Consider the following 20,276-nt stretch of genomic DNA (forward strand, 5'->3'; position numbering starts at 1 on the left):
CATCCATATACGCTGCAGAGCAACTTAACCTGCTCCATATACGCTGCAGAGCAACTTAACCTGCATCCATATACGCTGCAGAGCAACTTAACCTGCTCCATATATGCTGCAGAGCAACTTAACCTGCTCCATATACGCTGCAGAGCAACTTAACTTGTGCAGTTTTTGTATTATTAAACTCTTAAGTCCCAGGTCTGGTATTCCCATGGTGGTCTGAAAGGGAGATTTACCCCCAAGCCTCATCTCAGTTTGCAGTGATGTTTTGGGAACGTGAGAAGTAGCAGATCTGTGGCACAAAGCAGGATAAGGAGGACGTTTGTATGCCTGGCTTGTTTCTGAGCCCACGACATCCAGGTAAAATCACCTGAGATTTGGTTTCATGTTTTGTCTCATAACATCAGAGATGCTGCCTTCAAATGCAGTTGTAATTCGGATTTTCCATCATGCATGTTGGAGGCGGGCCATCTGAGGTGTGCATCGCCACCTGCTTTGTGAGCTGTGATGGAGGATGAAAGTGGCTTGTGCCTGTGAGCCGGCACGGGAGCCTTCTTTTCTTTCCGTCTCCTTCATGTGAAAATGTGTTGCATTAATAATCACAAACATTCTGCCTGCGCTTCGGGACAAACTGCTCGGATTGTTGGACTTTTCTTAGACGTATGCAGAATATCATCAGAACATGAGTTTCTTTCTTCTCTCCTGTATGCAACCACTGATCTGTCTGGGAAATTTATTCCTTTTGCCTCCTGTAGCTGCGTCTACAGCTGCGTTTCCCACCTTTTTAATTTGTTTTTGTTATTGATGTTTTTGCTTTCTGTCAGTCCTCAGCGGTCTAGACGTAAATCTGTCTGGATTTCCACTTTTGCTTTTAATAAATCATGGTTTTCTTCTCTCTCTCTTGCTCGTATTTGTCCGTCTTCATGTATAACGTGAAGATGCGATACGATGATGTGCTACTAAGCCTAACATCTGTTCACCTGTCCGTCCTCATAAACTTGTTTATCGTTCTTCTTTCTCTCTCTCTCCTCCTGTGTTGCAGGATATTTGTGGTGGGAGTTGGCTTCTTCAGCCTCTGCTTTCTAATGACCTCTCTGGGGGGACAGTTCTCAACCAAGAGACTGGGGGACTCCCCTTTCACCATCCGCACCGAAGGTAATGATGTGTGTGTGTTTGTGTGTGAACAGTTTCTTCACTGAGTTAAAATGCTGAAGCGCTGCTGCATAATGCAAAAACTCCTGCTGGTGTTTCTCTCATGTTCAACTCACATTTCTAAAAACTTTCAATAAGCTTTGGCAAAGTATTAAATTATCAGGGGTGTTACTACAATCTGATTTACAGGGGGGGCTAAGCCCCTAATGAGAACACAACTTGGAAGAAGTGACTCACAAAAGCTTTAATTTTCTGTTTAACTAAACTTTTTACTGGTTAAAATGATTCATTTTCTGTTGTATTTATTTTTACAACCGCAGTATTTTTAATTAACTACATCTGTAAAAAAAAACAAAAAAACAAAGCTAGTAGACCAGTTTCTTCTTTACAAACGTTACTCGGTATCTGTGCTTTAAAAGGACAAAAGCAGAAGTTTTCTTGCTGTTTGTAACTTTATTTATTAAGGGAAAAACTCATAAAATGCTTTTTGATAATTCTGTTTTGGTTCAAACTTGGTGAAAACGGATGCAGACATTATTTCTTCGACATTGGATGGACCATTTCCTGATTTATTTGCCTTAATCTGCAGTTGCAGGAAGGAAAAGTGTAGCTACATGGAGAGCAACATGGAAAAAGCTGTCAATGCCATTTTCTTCTAACCCGCTGATATCACCCCCTTGGTTTTGTTCCAACAATGAGTAATAAAAATAATTTACAGGTTACAGATAACATACAAATAGACTTTCCATCTTATAAATAAATATTGGTTGAGTTGAGGATTTGGTTGAGTTACAAACACCAATAATACTGTATTAAACAAAGAACAAACATTTAACTGAGCAAATGCAGAATTAGTTGGATTTCAAACCCATATTTTCTCCATTAACCATAAAACAAATGTGTATTTCTGCTGCAGGTGTTAAAATATGGAATGCATTGAATGTTAACCAGAAAAGTTGTAAAAGTATTACTTTAAAAAAATGTTGCTTTTAGAGGAAAATGTAACTTTTTTTTTTTTCTTTTTTATTATTTCCTTCTGTTTAGTCAGCGGTGTGACTTTTGGCACCAAATTGAAGGTGATGTATAGAGAGGGGCAGTTTTCTTCTACCTGTTCCTTTTTATTTGTGGTGTGCAAAAGATGTAAAGATTTATTTATGTAAATCATGAATGCAATTAAATTGGGGGGAAAAAAAAGGGAAAAATACTGAAGTTTTCAAGAGGACTTGAACAGCACTTTGTTGTGCTGCATTCCTGCCATGTTGTTGAGAGTGAACCTGCACTAATCTTACCGCTCCTTGTGGTTTATGTCTGTAGTTGAGAGCTCTTGTCTTCTCGTGCTGTCCTGAGGAGATGTTTTGTTCTATCATGTGCAAATGTGAAATGTGTTTTACTATAATGGTTTGTTTGCCCTTGGCAGGAAACAAACTTGTGTCAGGCACCCTTGAAATTGATGAACATGTTGTGATAATCTGCCTCCGACATTACAACGTGACTACTGCACACACGTACACTGCAGTGATGATGCTTGAGCGATATATTGTGCAGTTGGTTATATCCACATGAATGTGTGAGGAGTTATCCTTTTATTTTAGATATTTTTCTGAACTTTCTTCTGCAATCACATGTGCAGACTGATTTGTCGTTAGTATTTGAGGCTTGCGTCATTTTGCAGTAAATATTCAGATTCACAGGCCAGACTTCATGCTCTTCAGCTCGTTCAGCAGTAATCCTTGTTTCATATGAAAGTACATTTTTATTTTAAGATGAAAAATTTCAAGTGTTTTTCTGTTGGCCTGGGGCTGGGCGATATGATATAAATCATTTGGACAGCAGAGCCTAATATGAAATGACAGTTTCTATTGTTTACGCTACGATAAGGTGCTTTACTGCCGTATTTTACATCAAGATATGCTTTACGGCACACTGCAATATATAAACATAAAGAAAGGCGGTAGCAGATGTGTTTCAGAGCAGAATAATTCGCTATAAGATGACCAGCCAACCCAAACCGATGAGCTAGTTCCTAAAAAAGACCGACATGGAACCGACAACAGACTAGCTCACAGTCCCAACAACGGACTCTGACACAACTAACTCATTTTATCACCTGCAGGAATCAGGATAAAGAATACAGAATAAAGAACAGAGTCAACGAGTAAAAGCAGCAAAGGCAGCGTCAAGTGGAGGAGAAAGCTCAGAATAAACTCCAGACCAAACACTGCAGCAGGTATTTACCTGTGGAACGTCATACGGCCATAGTTCCCCCAGATGGAAGGAGATCACTGCTGCTGTTGCCTAGCAACATCTGATACATAACTGATGACTGACACAACATTATACAGTTTTATATGGTTATGTATATCGTTATGGGGATATAAGATGATCTATATCGTGATTTGAGATTTTGGTCGTTTCGCCCAGCACTATGTTGGCCTGATTGAAGATGCAGATTATTTAAAAAGACTTTGCTTAAAGCAGGATAAAAGAATCCTATTTTCATTGAACACATCTGGGGATTATCTCCTCTCAAACGGATCTTCTCAGGCAAAACTTTGGTCCGACAGAAGAAAAACCAACAAAAAACAGACGAGATCCTGTTTGAGACAACATCCACTGAAGAAGGCAGCTTAGATCAAGACTTATGGGCGAGACGGTGAAGCACATGCTGCTCCGTGATCAGATCCGGAGTGGACTGGAGGGATGTGGAGGACCCAGCACGGTGAAAAGAAGGATTTAGCCTAATTTGACTTAATAAAGAGTGAAAGTTTAAAGCTGCTGAGACACAAGGACAAACATGACTCCAGAGATGGAAAAGAAAACAATGATAAATATAAAATAAAATAAGGAAAAGAAACATGAGCAAATCAGGGTGAAATGTGGCAGGAAACAGGACGTCTCCATGGTGATGCCTGACCACACCAAGCTGCTGAACGCTTCTGCAGCCTTTGCTTGAGGAATAATGAAACAAGTATTTCTGCAACAACAAGGTCTGTTTGAATACTTTGAGTCAGATTGAAGATTTAAGATGTGTAAATATCTTTTACTGGTGAAGAATAAATGAAGATGGGACGCACTCAGCACCATCATGGCGCCATCTTTTCCCCAGTTCAGGACTTGCATCAGGTTTAGGTTTGTTGGCGATCGGATCATTTCCACTCAAGAGTAAAGTTGTGTAAATACTTCAATATGTTTTAACTAAAATGATACTGAAGCTGAGAACTGAGCTCTAATCGTCTGGAGATAAGACGCCGACTCGGCGGACTTAATGAACTGGTTGTAGCGGTGCATAAACCAGTAGGATCAACCAGCGAAGCAAAGAAAACACGTCGACAGCCACAGATTTGTCCTGCAGCTTATCTCAATAACACTTTCCTCCGTTTATAAAGAGATGTGTGTATGAATACGTCCTGCTGTAAACGCTTCCAACCTCATGTGAAGAGCGTGTGATTATCGGAGGTCACTTTACGCAGAGGCAAATGAAAACGGTGTTTTTATGTTTCATTTAAACCGAACAGACTGGAGTTTTCCGTATTTCTCCTGTTCCAACACCGTGTTGGCAGGAAAACTGATATTTTACCGAGCACAGATCATTCCTGAGAATTCCCTTTTTAGAACTTGTCAGCAACCAACTTCTTCTCCTTTTGGATCAATTTTAGACACGTTTAAACCATGAATGTGAGGTTGCTACTGTGTCGCGCTCTGCAGAGTCTCCATGGAGGAACGACCCGGTGGTCAGCCAGCGGAATAGGGCTGCTCCATTATGGCAAAAATGATAATCACGATTATTTTGACTGAAATTGAGATCTCGATTATTGAACACAATTATCTTTTTATCTTTAACATGATTTTATTAATTTTTTTTACATCGTGACTTTTAAAAAAATGTCTTTTAGGATTCCACCTAAAAACAAACAAATAACACGAAGCTTTATCTTGACAAAGTGCAAATACTGATGTAAACTGAATAGATAAATATAAGTAAGGATGTTCTAGACTCCGTGTCGTGCATTGTAACCATCTAACACACGGTTACAAGTTGTTTTATCTGCTTATGCCATGGTCCCTCACAGTAAACATTTTATAACAAATTTGTTTTTCTACTGCTGAAGTATAGGAACTATTTTACGTTGGCCTGGATGTAGTTTTATACCAAACAACCGCTGTCAGGCTGCAGCGCGTTTCTCTCATTCACCTGTTAAAAGACGGCTGATCTGAACCAGCTGGTTAACGCGTTGCTATGGTAACGCCCCGTAACGGAGGGATATTACAGTGTTTAACTGGCCGAACTATGTATAGGAAAATAAAGCAGCCAGTTGTCACTGACAACGGTATAAACTATGTTTAGGTGAACTTCCACAACCTACTGCAGTTATTCTACATTGACCTGCAGCCGGAGCCGACTGAGACTGGCCGCCTGGGAGTGCTTTAGGACGGGAGAGGCTCCCGCTGCTCCTTCCTTACAGTAACTGCAGAACAATATGTGCCTTCAAGTCAGTCGCCAAAACACCAGAAAAGTCTCTAATAACTCCAGTAAAAGTTGCTAGATTTGTCGCTTTTAACAAAAAACGTCTCCAGATTTAGTGAGAAAGTCTCCAAGTTGGCAACAGTGTCTGAATGAAAGCAAAGCGGCTGTGGGAGGAGTTTACAGCACAGCGCTGCAACGCCAGAGACGCTCGATTAGCAGCTGAAGACAGCAGGAGAGGAAACTGCAGAGAGAAAAATAATCACACCCTTTTATTTTTATCATCGATGGAAACCCAGATCGTACTGAGATTAAAATCCGATTAATCGCCCAGGTCTATCCCAGAGTCCTGGGTGGGACTGGAGGCCAACTGTACCACCAGTTAACATAAAGTGAGGGGATTTCTATCCATGTGGGGCTTGTTGGGGTTTTCAGCTTGTTGGGTCAGGCTGTGTTGGTAGAGAGCACATTAACCTCAACATGGTTCCATTCAACCTTAGTTTTCCTCTCTGGAATCCTCGACTCGGTTGGGCTTCTGAATCTCATTATTCTACTTCATGTATCCTGTAGTACTGTAGTACTGTAGTACTGTAATACTGTAGTACTGTAATACTGTAGTACTGTAATACTGTAATGCTGTAGTACTGTAATGCTGTAGTACTGTAGTACTGTAATACTGTAGTACTGTAATACTGTAGTACTGTAATACTGTAATGCTGTAGTACTGTAATGCTGTAGTACTGTAGTACTGTAATACTGTAGTACTGTAGTATTGTAGTACTGTAATACTGTAGTACTGTAATACTGTAATGCTGTAGTACTGTAATGCTGTAGTACTGTAGTACTGTAATGCTGTAGTACTGTAGTACTGTAATACTGTAGTACTGTAGTAGTTTATATTTTGTTGTAAACTCCAGATGTTCTGCTCGTTGCCGCTGCAATGACGTCCGCGTCTGGGTGGTTGTTGGGTTGATGTGATGCGGACCTGGCTGGTCTCCACTGGGCTGGATCCAGTGGTTGTTGGGTTGATGTGATGCGGACCTGGCTGGTCTCCACTGGGCTGGATCCAGTGGTTGTTGGGTTGATGTGACGTGGACCTGGCTGGTCTCCACTGGGCTGGATCCAGTGGTTGTTGGGTTGATGTGACATGGACCTGGCTGGTCTCCACTGGGCTGGATCCAGTGGTTGTTGGGTTGATGTGACATGGACCTGGCTGGTCTCCACTGGGCTGGATCCAGTGGTTGTTGGGTTGATGTGACATGGACCTGGCTGGTCTCCACTAGGCTGGATCCAGTGGTTGTTGGGTTGATGTGATGCGGACCTGGCTGGTCTCCACTGGGCTGGATCCAGTGGTTGTTGGGTTGATGTGATGCGGACCTGGCTGGTCTCCACTGGGCTGGATCCAGTGGTTGTTGGGTTGATGTGACATGGACCTGGCTGGTCTCCACTAGGCTGGATCCAGTGGTTGTTGGGTTGATGTGACATGGACCTGGCTGGTCTCCACTAGGCTGGATCCAGTGGTTGTTGGGTTGATGTGACATGGACCTGGCTGGTCTCCACTAGGCTGGATCCAGTGGTTGTTGGGTTGATGTGACATGGACCTGGCTGGTCTCCACTGGGCTGGATCCAGTGGTTGTTGGGTTGATGTGATGCGGACCTGGCTGGTCTCCACTCTGCATCGTAGTCTGAACTTTCCTGTCTCCTCCTCTGAAAACTCTTCATCGGAGTCTGCCTCAGTGATCGTTTGGATCGGTTCTGTCTGTCATGGAGGCGCAGAAAAACATGGGACACAAAGTTTTCCTGAGCCATGTGACCTTTAAATCCATCATCACGATTTAATGAATGTTACCTTCATAAGAATTGTCATTTTAATTTTTAGCCTTCAGAGCTAGTTGAAGGATTTTGTTGTAATTATTTTCAGAATAAAAAAGCAGATATTGATTTTAAAGAATGTGGAAAAACTCAAAGAGTTGAACTGTTTTTAGTCATTTAATATTTTTAACCTTATTCAGAAGAGATGATATCAATTACTGGTTTTAAATGCTGGTTTTGCAGAAACAGTGGTACAAAGTCCCGACGTCCAGCTCAAAGGATATTTAATAAAAGAGCAGATTTTCTAAAGTAAGTAAATAAATTCTGAAACATTTCTAAGAGGTTTGCGGACTGGGAAAACTGGGAAAACTGGAATCTGAAAGTGGGACATAATCATGAAGCTGCAGTCATGTGTGTGAGGATCGACAGGACTCGGTAAAGTAGTGTGTGAAGTGTGTGAGAAAAGAGACAAACTGTCCACTAGAGTGGAGTTTCAGATGGAGGCCGTGATGCGGAGAACGCGAGTCATCCAGGTGTCAATGGGAGAGAGAGAGAGATGGACAGCAGATTAAACTAACACACACACACACACACACATTCAGGCTTGGGAACACTGTGTGTGTGTGTGTGTGTGTGTGTGTGTTTGCAGTAGAGAGGTCGTCTGGGATTACTGTGTGTGAGATAAATGGAGATTACTGTGTTTGTGTGATAAATTAGGATTCCGGTGCTCGTGTCAGAGTTTCTTAGGAAAACATCGTGGATTAATCAGCCGTTCATGTGCTGCAGCCTGAGCAGACATCTGGAGGAAGCTCATTAAAAGCTGCACACTCTCCAACCGCCTTTACACAGAGGAGTTAAATGTGTGTGTGTGTTTGCATCATTTTTGTACTTTAATATCTCAGTGTTGACAACATGCAGAGGTCGCTCATCATCTTCATCACCTGGCTGCAGCGGTGCACATGCAGCCGACTGCTTTGGCCATTTTCTCCCTTCCTACGCGTCTCTGGAGTCGTGAACACACACTGCTCCTGTTGTCTCCTGATGTGAGCGTCCAGCCGGCTGTTTTACGTGTGTCTGCGATGAGCTGGTGGTTAAATGGAGCGACAGCGGCGGTGTGGGACACGATGAAGCCGGAGAGACTGAGAGAGAGATCCATCTGCTCTCTGCAAAACAACTGGCCCTTTCATTAAGCTGCCACTCGCCTCCTGCAGAGCAGCACACACACACACACACACACACACACACACACACACACACACACACACACGCCTGCAAACACAGTCACAGCCCTACACTCATGTTCCACATCACATGCATCATTTTTGACAGAGCGTCTGTGCAGGAAGCAGTTCATTCATTTTACCAGCTCCTCCGACATCTGGCCTTGTCTGATTCTGATTGGCTGACGGCTGCCAACACATCCAACATGTCCAACACGTCCAACATGTCCAACACGTCCAAAAGGTCCAACACGTCCAACATGTCCAACACATCCAACATGTCCAACACGTCCAACACATCCAACATGTCCAACACGTCCAACATGTCCAACACGTCCAAAAGGTCCAACATGTCCAACACGTCCAAAAGGTCCAACACATCCAACATGTCCAACACATCCAACATGTCCAACACGTCCAAAAACGTCCAAAAACGTCCAAAAACGTCCAAAACATTAAAAACTTCTAAAACGTCCAAAAGGTCCACAAATGTCCAAAACGTCCAAAACTTGCCAAACTCGAAACGGCATTAAATTTAAAAAAAAAAAAAAAAATTGGGAGGCTTTGTAATTATTCGTCTTGATTCATTGAAATTTAATAGCACAAAGTTGCTCCAAAAAGCAACTGAATCAAATTAATATTGAGAACTCAGGCTCTACTAACGTCTCCAGAACAGAGGTGGGAAACTCCGGTCCTCCGGGTCCAGAGTCCCACAGCTGTTAGGAGTTTCCCTGCTGCAACACACCTGACTCTAATCAGTGGCTAATTAGCAGACTGTTTGACATCAATCTGATGAATATGTCTGATGTGTGTTAGACCAGGACTGTGGCCCCCCAGGACCAAAGCCGCCCACCCCAAGTATAGGTGGTCACTTAAATAACTGGACACTGAAAGTAAGAAAAAAACAAAGCAAAATGATAATTTATTGAAATAAGCATTTGAATTTAATTCAATTGAAATAATAATAAGAATAACAACAATAATAATATGATTTTGGTGAAAGCCGTTATCGAGGACGACTGAAAGAAGCGTGATCCTTCAGAAAGCAGCTGTCCTCTATTTAACCACCAGCATGACGCTGCTGAAGCTTTTCTCTGCCAGCAGCTGAGATGAGACGTGTTCCAGCAACTGCAGAAAGTCTCTCGCTCCTGCAGCCCAGCGCTGGCCAACCCAGGGGACGGAAGAGACCAATCGGTCCCCTGAGTCTTCACTCTCCAAAGCTGTAAACATCCCTGAAAGGATGAATGACTCAATTTTCTACTTGCTGACTCCAATTCTCTCATTTTATCCACAATTAAGTCAATCAGTAAATAGTTTCTCGATGCCATCTGGAGGTTTTTTGATCCGGTATTTTTTACTTCTTGTTTCCAGATGAGTGTTTTTTTACGCTGAGTCATGGTTCCAATCCAGACAAAGGCTTTGGAAAGGACAGATGAAGATGCTTCATGTCCTGAATGTCTCGGTGTTCCCTGAAGATTGCAACAATGCTGTTGCCAAAGCGACTGTGATCATCAGTGGGATTCTCCCGTCCCGAGGTGTTGATGTTAGCAGGAAGTTGTCACGGGTCAGGCGACTGGAGGAAGCTAATTGTGTGTGGAAGCCACTGCTGTGTCAGTCTGAGAACCCCGGCGTGCACCTGACAGCACATGTTGGGAAATGACTGCAGATCGACTCCGAGGCTCCTTGTCGTCCTGTAGTTTTTCTCTGAGACATAAAAGGTCACGTTTTCCTGAATGAAGAAGACTAAACCTGTGATTTAAAGTCTTTTATGCAGAGACTTAGAGCAGCTGGTCTTTCTGTCCTTTTCGGGGCATTAATGTCCATACATTTCTTTGTGCAGTTGCATGTAATGGTCTATATTTGTAGCTGACTGCACGAACGTCACACATGGAGTCAAATTCACAGGATTTCCTCTCAGATTGTGCCGTAGACCATTTGAACACATGTATTAGATTGTTTGCCCACAGCAGCATCCACATTTGTGTAAGCCTTTGTCACCTTGATGGGAGCCGCACTGATAGCAGTCGTTTGGGGTATTAGCTGAATTTCATCACCATCTCTCGCTTCCGTGGATTATCAGCTTCCAGCGGAAATTCCGCTGGTTTCTGCTCAAATCCTTCCTCGGTGACTCATGAAAAGCTGTGAACTGGAGATGGAGGAGTGGCATTTTTAGTCGTCAAAAGGAGAAAGTGGAGAATGAGGCGGAAGGTTGGAAATAGACATTCATTTATGAGGAGCGTTAAGGTGGCGTTTCTGAAAAGAGCCAGCTGAAGGAGAGAGATGGAAATGCACGTCGATGGAATGAGATAAGTTAACTTCATCAGAGTGTGTGTCTCCCACCACACTTTTATATTCGCTGTCGAGGTGCTTGCCTCCTCATGCCCTGCTTGATGACCGCCTGCTTGCAGATCAATCGAGTATAAATCATCCAAATCATCCATGCTGCTGCGCTCCAGTCCAAGCCGAAGCCGACGTGTGCTCGACTCGCAGTAAACCAGTAAAAGATTCGCCTTAATGTGTCTCATTTTCATGAAACATGTTTAGTGTCCTTGCAGGGCTTCTGTCCAGCATGTCCTCTGGTGAAACAGCAATGCAACTGGAAGACGTTTACTAATTGTAAAGATTATTTTACATCTTCTTTTGTTTGGTTTTTACACTTACTGGATACAGTCAGAGGTGTTGTTTGCTAACAGGCAACGCAGGCAAATGCTTGGGGCCCCGAGGCAGAAAGGGGGCCTCTGAGGGCCAATCTTGAGCAGTGACAATGTAGAGAGATTGCAATGACAGAACCGCCTAAACAGACCCCCCCCCCCTCCACATGTTGGTTTTGCCATGAGACACGGTGCATCTGATGCAGACAAACAGGAGAGAGCAGGTTGAGCTTCTTTTCTCTCTGTCAGCTGTAGGAAGATGAAAACCGGAGGAGTAAAGAAGAGACCAGGTCAGTGGTAAACTCATTCATAGCTTCTGGATTACCTGCACTACTTACCGCTGTCCTGGTGTCTTCTGGTCGCTCGTTTCGCAGCAGGGTCTGTCGTCCTGATGGCCTCCTGGAGCTGGAAATAACATGAAGAACTTGGATAATATTAGTTGAAAGCTGTCTAACTGTAAAGCCAAGAATGTTAATTCATAAGCAAGAAATGTGCATGGATAAAAGTTACTGTGTGCTTGTGTGTGTTTTTATTTCCACGTCCAGCAGGCTTCATGCTTCTGCTTAAATAGCTGCAGGTGTCATTCTGATAATGCAGGTTTCAGCACATAGTTTAATACCCTCTACTAATTCATGTCATACTACTCCTGTGTACCTGTGTGTGTGTGTGTGTGTGTGTGTGTGTGTGTGTACATAGATATAGATCTATATCTATACATAGATAGATAGATATTTTTTTTCTGTTTTTTAATAAAAGTTTGTTTGTCAGGGGCCATGTGTAAAAACATGAAGGAAAGATGCTTTACACCAGATTTTATCAGATTTACATCTGGCAGTTTGTTCCATTCTTTGATGAGAAAGCTGTGCAAATGTTGAGCTACGTCTGGGTGGTCTGCAGTCATTATGGCTTGTGGACCAGGTGGCCCCCCTTGTCCATTCAGAGCAGAGTTGGACAAATGTTTTTAGGGGCTGAGAACCGAAATTGTTCAAGATTTTAACGACTAACCTTACATTAGAATAAGCAATTAGATGATCAAAATTTCATTCATTCATTCATTTTGCTAACTGCTTAATCCTATTCAGGGTCGCGAGGAAGCTGGAGCCTATCCCAGCTGTCTTAAGGCGAAAGGCGGGGTACACCCTGGACAGCTCACCAGTCTATCGCAGGGCATGATCAAAATTTAACATTTCATATTTTCCCAAGATGTAACAATGATGGTATCACAGTGTTTTTTTTTTTCTAATACTTTTACCGCTTGATTATAAAGCAATTTTAATATATAGATAGATAGATAGATAGATACATGGATAGATAGATAGATACATGGATAGATAGATGGATAGATAGATAGTTACATGGATAGATAGATGGATAGATAGATAGATACATGGATAGATAGATGGATACATGGATAGATAGATAGATACATGGATAGATAGATAGATACATGGATAGATAGATGGATAGATAGATCGTTACATGGATAGATAGATGGATAGATAGATAGATACATGGATAGATAGATAGATACATGGATAGATAGATAGATACATGGATAGATAGATGGATAGATAGATAGATAGATGGATAGATGGATAGATAGATGGATAGATAGATGGATAGATGGATAGATAGATGGATAGATAAGGCAGAAAATAACTAATAATGCTGATGATGTTTCTTATGATCTAAAAGAGAGACAAAACAGCAAACAAAGGGAAAAAAATGATTAAAGGATAATAAAAATATATAAAGAGGCATCCGAGCAGCCGAGGGCCATTGGAAGGAAGCTGAAATGGGCCCCCACCCTGCAGACCCTGAACTCCAGGACTACATAGTTTCAAATTGTGTCGTGATGCATCAAGTCTGAGAATGTTTTTTTTTATTATTTTTATACCAAAACAAAATTACAGTATTTCTAAAATACAAAAACTTAATCACAATATTTTACTTTACACCTCTGTAAATAAAAGTGTAACTGTTTTGTATTTACAGTAAACTAAACACATTTTATTTAACATTTGACAGCAGACATGCTGTATTTCTGAAGCAGCTGCTTTCAGCACATCACGCACCTCCACTCTCTGATCCATGTTCATATTTTTTCCTCCACACTGGATGTTCATAAGGTACATTCCCTGCGGTTATGCTTCCTTTTCATTGCTTCATGTCGAACAAATCTGGCGTGGCAATCTTCTTGGTGTCGCTGCTGCTGGGTGCAGCTGGGAGTCACTTAGGGAGCCCACTTTATCAGTGCAGTCATAGCCTGTGGAGTCTGAAAGCACCGTGTGTTTGTGTTTGTGTGTGTTTGCCCATGTGTGGGTTTAAAGCTATAAATCTCTCTCAATAACAACATCAACTGCAGTAGGTGCCAAAAACTCTGAAATAGCTTGAGTGAGTGTGTGTGTGTGTGTCAAATGGTTGCCGTCTGGGTGTTTGTATTTGTGCAATCCCTTAGAGAAGCGTTAAAAACAGGCAAAATCTTCCAGCATTTAGCTAAATTTGTTTTAGATTGGCTTCAGTTTTAATATTAATAGTCCTGTGTTCAGCAAAGGCAAACGCTGTTTTAATGGATCTGGATGTAAAATTGATAGAGTTCTTGCATAACTGATGGTTTGCGTTCTGTACAAGTAAATAAAGGAGTTTTATACTTGTCAGCATTTTAACAAGCTTCTCCAAATGTGTTCAGAGAAATAATCATAATCCATGTAAGGATGTGTGTCAGATTGTAAAGTCAGTGATATTCGTGCATGCGGTGTACTACCTCTGCACTATAATGGTACTACACGAATACACAAGGAACATCTAACGACTGCCTGACTGCAGCTTAAACATATTTGAATAATTTTGATAATTATGGCTTGTAGATGCTGAAACCCAAAATGCAGTGTCTCAGAAAATTAAAATATTGTAAAAAACCTCAATCTTGGAAAGTCGTGGTGTCACACTCTAATCAACTAATCAAGCTACTGCCCTGACCTCTGATAAGAAGTAGAAAAAAGTGATGGATGGATAGATGGATGGATGGATAAATGGATGGGTGGATGGAGTATAAATGGATGGATGAATGGATGGATAAATGGATGGGTGGATGGAGTATAAATGGATGGATGGATGAATGGATGGATAAATGGGTGGATGGATAAATGGGTGGATGGATGATGGATGGATAAATGGGTGGATGGATGATGGATGGATAAATGGGTGGATGGATGATGGATAAATGGGTGGATGGATGATGGATAAATGGATGGATGGATAAATGGGTGGATGGATGATGGATGGATAAATGGGTGGATGGATGATGGATGGATAAATGGGTGGATGGATGATGGATAAATGGGTGGATGGATAAATGGGTGGATGGATGATGGATAAATGGATGGATGGATAAATGGGTGGATGGATGATGGATGGATAAATGGGTGGATGGATGATGGATGGATAAATGGGTGGATGGATGGATAAATGGGTGGATGGATGATGGATAAATGGGTGGATGGATAAATGGGTGGATGGATGATGGATGGATAAATGGGTGGATGGATGATGGATGGATAAATGGGTGGATGGATGATGGATAAATGGGTGGATGGATAAATGGGTGGATGGATGATGGATAAATGGATGGATGGATAAATGGGTGGATGGATGATGGATGGATAAATGGGTGGATGGATGATGGATAAATGGGTGGATGGATGATGGATAAATGGATGGATGGATAAATGGGTGGATGGATGATGGATAAATGGATGGATGGATAAATGGGTGGATGGATGATGGATGGATAAATGGGTGGATGGATGATGGATGGATAAATGGGTGGATGGATGGATAAATGGGTGGATGGATGATGGATAAATGGGTGGATGGATGATGGATAAATGGATGGATGGATAAATGGGTGGATGGATGATGGATGGATAAATGGGTGGATGGATGATGGATGGATAAATGGGTGGATGGATGATGGATAAATGGGTGGATGGATAAATGGGTGGATGGATGATGGATAAATGGGTGGATGGATGATGGATAAATGGGTGGATGGATAAATGGGTGGATGGATGATGGATAAATGGATGGATGGATAAATGGGTGGATGGGTGATGGATGGATAAATGGGTGGATGGATGATGGATGGATAAATGGGTGGATGGATGATGGATAAATGGGTGGATGGATGATGGATAAATGGGTGGATGGATGATGGATAAATGGGTGGATGGATAAATGGGTGGATGGATGATGGATAAATGGATGGATGGATAAATGGGTGGATGGGTGATGGATGGATAAATGGGTGGATGGATGATGGATAAATGGATGGATGGATAAATGGGTGGATGGATGATGGATGGATAAATGGGTGGATGGATGATGGATGGATAAATGGGTGGATGGATGATGGATGGATAAATGGGTGGATGGATGATGGATAAATGGGTGGATGGATGGATAAAGGGTGGATGGATGATGGATAAATGGATGGATGGATAAATGGGTGGATGGATGATGGATAAATGGGTGGATGGATGATGGATAAATGGATGGATGGATAAATGGGTGGATGGATGATGGATGGATAAATGGGTGGATGGATGATGGATAAATGGGTGGATGGATGATGGATAAATGGATGGATGGATAAATGGGTGGATGGATGATGGATGGATAAATGGGTGGATGGATGATGGATGGATAAATGGGTGGATGGATGATGGATAAATGGGTGGATGGATGATGGATAAATGGATGGATGGATAAATGGGTGGATGGATGATGGATGGATAAATGGGTGGATGGATGATGGATGGATAAATGGGTGGATGGATGATGGATGGATAAATGGGTGGATGGATGATGGATAAATGGGTGGATGGATGATGGATAAATGGATGGATGGATAAATGGGTGGATGGATGATGGATGGATAAATGGGTGGATGGATGATGGATGGATAAATGGGTGGATGGATGATGGATAAATGGGTGGATGGATGATGGATAAATGGATGGATGGATAAATGGGTGGATGGATGATGGATGGATAAATGGGTGGATGGATGATGGATGGATAAATGGGTGGATGGATAAATGGGTGGATGGATGATGGATAAATGGATGGATGGATAAATGGGTGGATGGATGATGGATGGATAAATGGGTGGATGGATGATGGATGGATAAATGGGTGGATGGATGATGGATGGATAAATGGGTGGATGGGACTAGGCTGTGGGATAAACAGTAGTCCTGTCCTAAAGTGCATGAAGGTAAAGAAGAAGAAGCTTATTTGGTCTGACGAGTCCAGATTTGCCTCATGGAGGCAACAGGTCTAGTTCCAACAGTGTTACACGCCATGAATTATTAGGTCAGCTGACTTCTGAAATATACTGAACAGTCATGTTTCTTCAGTAGATTTTAATTCCCAGATTAATGATATTTCTACTGTAAAATCAATAATGACAACTAAGACTTGCTGGACTGGCAGAGAGTGGTGAAGGGAGACCGGCCATTAAGAGGTCAGACCTTAACCCCATTAAGGATTAGTCTTTTATGGACCGAGCAATGCCTCTGCAAATATATTCCTACAGTTGATAAGTTCCAATTTTACGAACAGTTTGCTGGAATCTGACTGCTTCTCATCAACTCACCATCATTATCAGCGTTTAGAGGTCCGCTCCCCTCTCTGGAAGCTTCAGGTCCTTCAGTTCAGCTCAGCCTTAAAGCCCGACGTATCGGTGAAAAAGCGCATGTAATTTGCCAGTAAAAGGAGCCATTTCTTCTGACCTAAGTGCTTGAAATGACAAGTTTCTCCGCAGAACATTACATCAGCGTTATATCTCATTGAAAGTCGCTCAGCAGCAATATGCTGTCTCAATTACCCCCGCCTGCATCAGGCTTTGTCTGCAGGTTGCAAGCGCATCATTTCCTCTGCCGTGAGCTGGTTAATTTCCCAGGTCCAGATACTGTCATCATCAAGTGTGGTCATGCTTCCCTTTTACAGATATACATTAATGGTGCAAAGCCATCAGGCCCTGCTGCCTGATGGTTTGGGAAGACAGCTGATTGGATTGTCTGTGTTGAGGAAAAGGACAGCAGTATTTGTCTGGTTTCTTCACTGGCGAAGGCTGATAAGGCTTTAAAACCTCGGTTAGCGGGACTAGAAATTACTTTTTTTTTCTTTTTACCTTGAACAAAGTGTCTCATTTTTCCGTTGTTCTCCTGCTCCCATTCTTCCCACTTCTGTCCCCCAGAGATGAATATATTAAGTGTCCGATGTGAGACGGAGTAATTGCACCGTAACTGTAATGTCTGCTCTGCTCTTTCAGCTCATCTTTGCCGATTCGTCCACCCTGTTTTTCCTCCCCTAAAGCAAAGACCTGCACTAAATGCATTCAAGGTTTTTCTGTGAAGCTAAAGAAGCTCCTCAGTAATAGTCTGTAATAGTGATCGCTGCCCTGCAGGGGAATCATCATGCTGTCGTATCAGAAACCTGCCCTCCAGCTTTTCCATCATCCCCAGTTGCATCCACCATGAGCTGTACCATTGCAGGTTGAATTTCCTTCATTGAGATGGTTTAAAAGGTGTGGAAGGGGGTGATCATCTGGTAATATTAGGAAATAACTGCAATACTTGCCTTTCTCTTCATTTTGGCACTTTGTCACATTAAGGAATAAAAGTCATGCACTGGGAATGAATGCAGGACCACAGCATAGCTGCTGGAGCTCATAACCAAGTTGTACAAGTCAGATGTGTCATGTTGGCAGCAGAAGAGAAGTCCATCAATCAGACATGACATCTAAATAAAGACTATTTTAATTTAGTTGAAAAATGTCGGTGATGGATGGCCTTGCAGCGAAAAGCCTCTGGGGGCCGTGGGTCTCCTCATCTGGAGTTTGCATGTTTTCCAGTTCATGTACTCTCAGGCAGCTCCTTTTTGCCTTTGAAACAAAAAATGAATAAAAAACAGGAATGAATTATGAGATGAACCATCATTTGTTTTCCGGTCTGTTCAGAACAAAAAGCACGTGATGGGATGAAAAACCTGATAGGCCAATCTGATCACACTTCTACACATCAAACATTTCATTTTAGAGACACACTACAGAACTTTAACCATTTCCCCGTCAGCACCCCCCATCGATGGCTGATCCAACCTCCATCCTGCATCCTACCTGGCCTGTTAGCTCTCCAACCAGCAGAAGACCATCTTATGATGACTCTTGTTTTGTCTCCTTTAATCTTCTTGTGTTTCTTTGCTGAATCAGCGATGTTGTGTTTTCAGAACATCCAGTTTATTAATATACCATGAAGCGAAACGTCACGATGCGTCATGGAAGTAAGAGTTGTGTAGTGTCGGTTTCTCAGCTTTGGGACGCTGCTGGGCAGCAGCGGCTCTAGAAATGCACATGATAGATGTCATTGTGTCATTGAAAAAGTACGGAACGCAGAGTTATAAGATCAGAAAGTTACGTAATGCATCTTTAAATCCTGGTGGGTTACATGTTCTGATTGGAAACATGAAAACTCATTAGATTTTAGAGGGGCGTTTCCCTCCAGTCTACATGGCCCCAGTCAACCCACTGACTTTTTCCTGCTGTGTTTGAGTTGTGTCTGGTTACTGCAGCTTCTTTCAGAGTTTTTATTTCTCAGTAACATAAGCAGCACAGCTACGTAGAGCTCATCGCTGTGGAGTAAAATGCTTGAAAACAGCAGGACTCAAAAACTTGCTGTAAAACTGGCGTGCACCACACACACACACACACACACACACACACACACATCTGCATGAAAGCTGGAAAAAAAAGCAAAAACCTATAAATAATCTAAGAAATACATGCAGAAGCCGTGATGAAAAAATGATGATTTATCAGCAGCCCAGTTCAGACCTCATCACATGTACCGTAAGTAAAGTGCATTGTTGGAAGTAGTGCCTATGTGGCAGTTCGGGGCCTACGAGGACCTCGCTGCTATTTTAGGAAAGGCTGCTTGGAAGACGCAAAGCGTCTCTCAGGGAGGCAGAGAGCAGCGAAGACAGATGAGGAGAAAACAAAGGATTAGAGACCGCTCTAATGAGAGTTAAGTCTCCTCAGCTCTGCTTGTTTGTTTAACCCGGCACCACACGGCCGTTTGATTTACACCATTTTACCGGATTCACTCTGCAGCACCGCTCTTTTCATTGTTCTGTCTTTCCTTTTCCTTTTGTTGTTGTATTTTTAGTCTTTTGCTGTCGTCTAGTTTGTGGCCATGTGCTGTCTGATGGGAGAAGCTGGTGTAGATGCACGAAGCGGCTGATGAAAATAATTAGCTCCATTGATCATCCGAGTCCCTCACTCTGTAAATTCTACCTTTGGCTTTAAGGGAATACATTTTGCAGGTATAACTTGATTTTAATTATTAAAACTGTTCTACAATAAGTCAGATTAGGAGAATAAAGATGGACTTCTGTATAAAGAAAACAAATTAGATGCAGTTGTTTTATGCAACTTTAGACTTTTAGTTGCTTAACACTGGTTTAAGATGTCCAGTACTTTTTTTTTCATTTGGTTGGACAACAATCAGGATCACATGAACATTTTTTTTACTTTTTGCAAAATAATTTTGATCCATCCATCTATTTTCCACACCCACTGAAGCTTGTTGCATCCTCTGCAAGAAGCAAACACAGGAAAAAAGTTTATTTTAAGCAAGCCACGTTGACTTGTAAAGCACCTTTCATGTACAAGACAATTCAAAGGACTTTTAGTTTTAGTTTGTTTTAGTTTTAGTGAGGAAAAGAAAGCAAGAAAGGGATAAAGCAAGATTGGGCTGACTTTTACTGGCTGCTTAGAGCTCAGAGAGGAGGCAGGATGCAAGATGGATACAGAATTAGCTTTTATCAGGGGGAATCTCAGTGAAAAGATCTACTAAAGTTCAGCAGCGCAGCTTTCAGTGAACTTAGACAAAATCATACTGTGCTGTTTGATTTACAGTTCAA

At 42.1% G+C, this 20,276-nt stretch overlaps 1 protein-coding gene across 1 annotated transcript in view; it reads left to right on the forward strand.

Moving 5' to 3' along the window:
- Positions 1 to 20,276, forward strand: part of LOC306774979 (alpha-1,6-mannosylglycoprotein 6-beta-N-acetylglucosaminyltransferase B-like) — a gene marked incomplete at both ends in the record, with an annotated part of 197,786 nt that overhangs the window by 16,870 nt on the left and 160,640 nt on the right. Inside the window, one exon of the mRNA XM_079265180.1 lies at positions 1,037 to 1,149. Coding sequence (XP_079121306.1) covers positions 1,037 to 1,149 — 113 coding nt within the window. The remainder of the gene's footprint in view (positions 1 to 1,036; positions 1,150 to 20,276) is intronic.

The sequence above is a fragment of the Telmatherina bonti genome (genome assembly GCF_933228915.1).
Source record: "Telmatherina bonti genome assembly, chromosome: 3".
NCBI lineage: Eukaryota > Metazoa > Chordata > Actinopteri > Atheriniformes > Telmatherinidae > Telmatherina > Telmatherina bonti.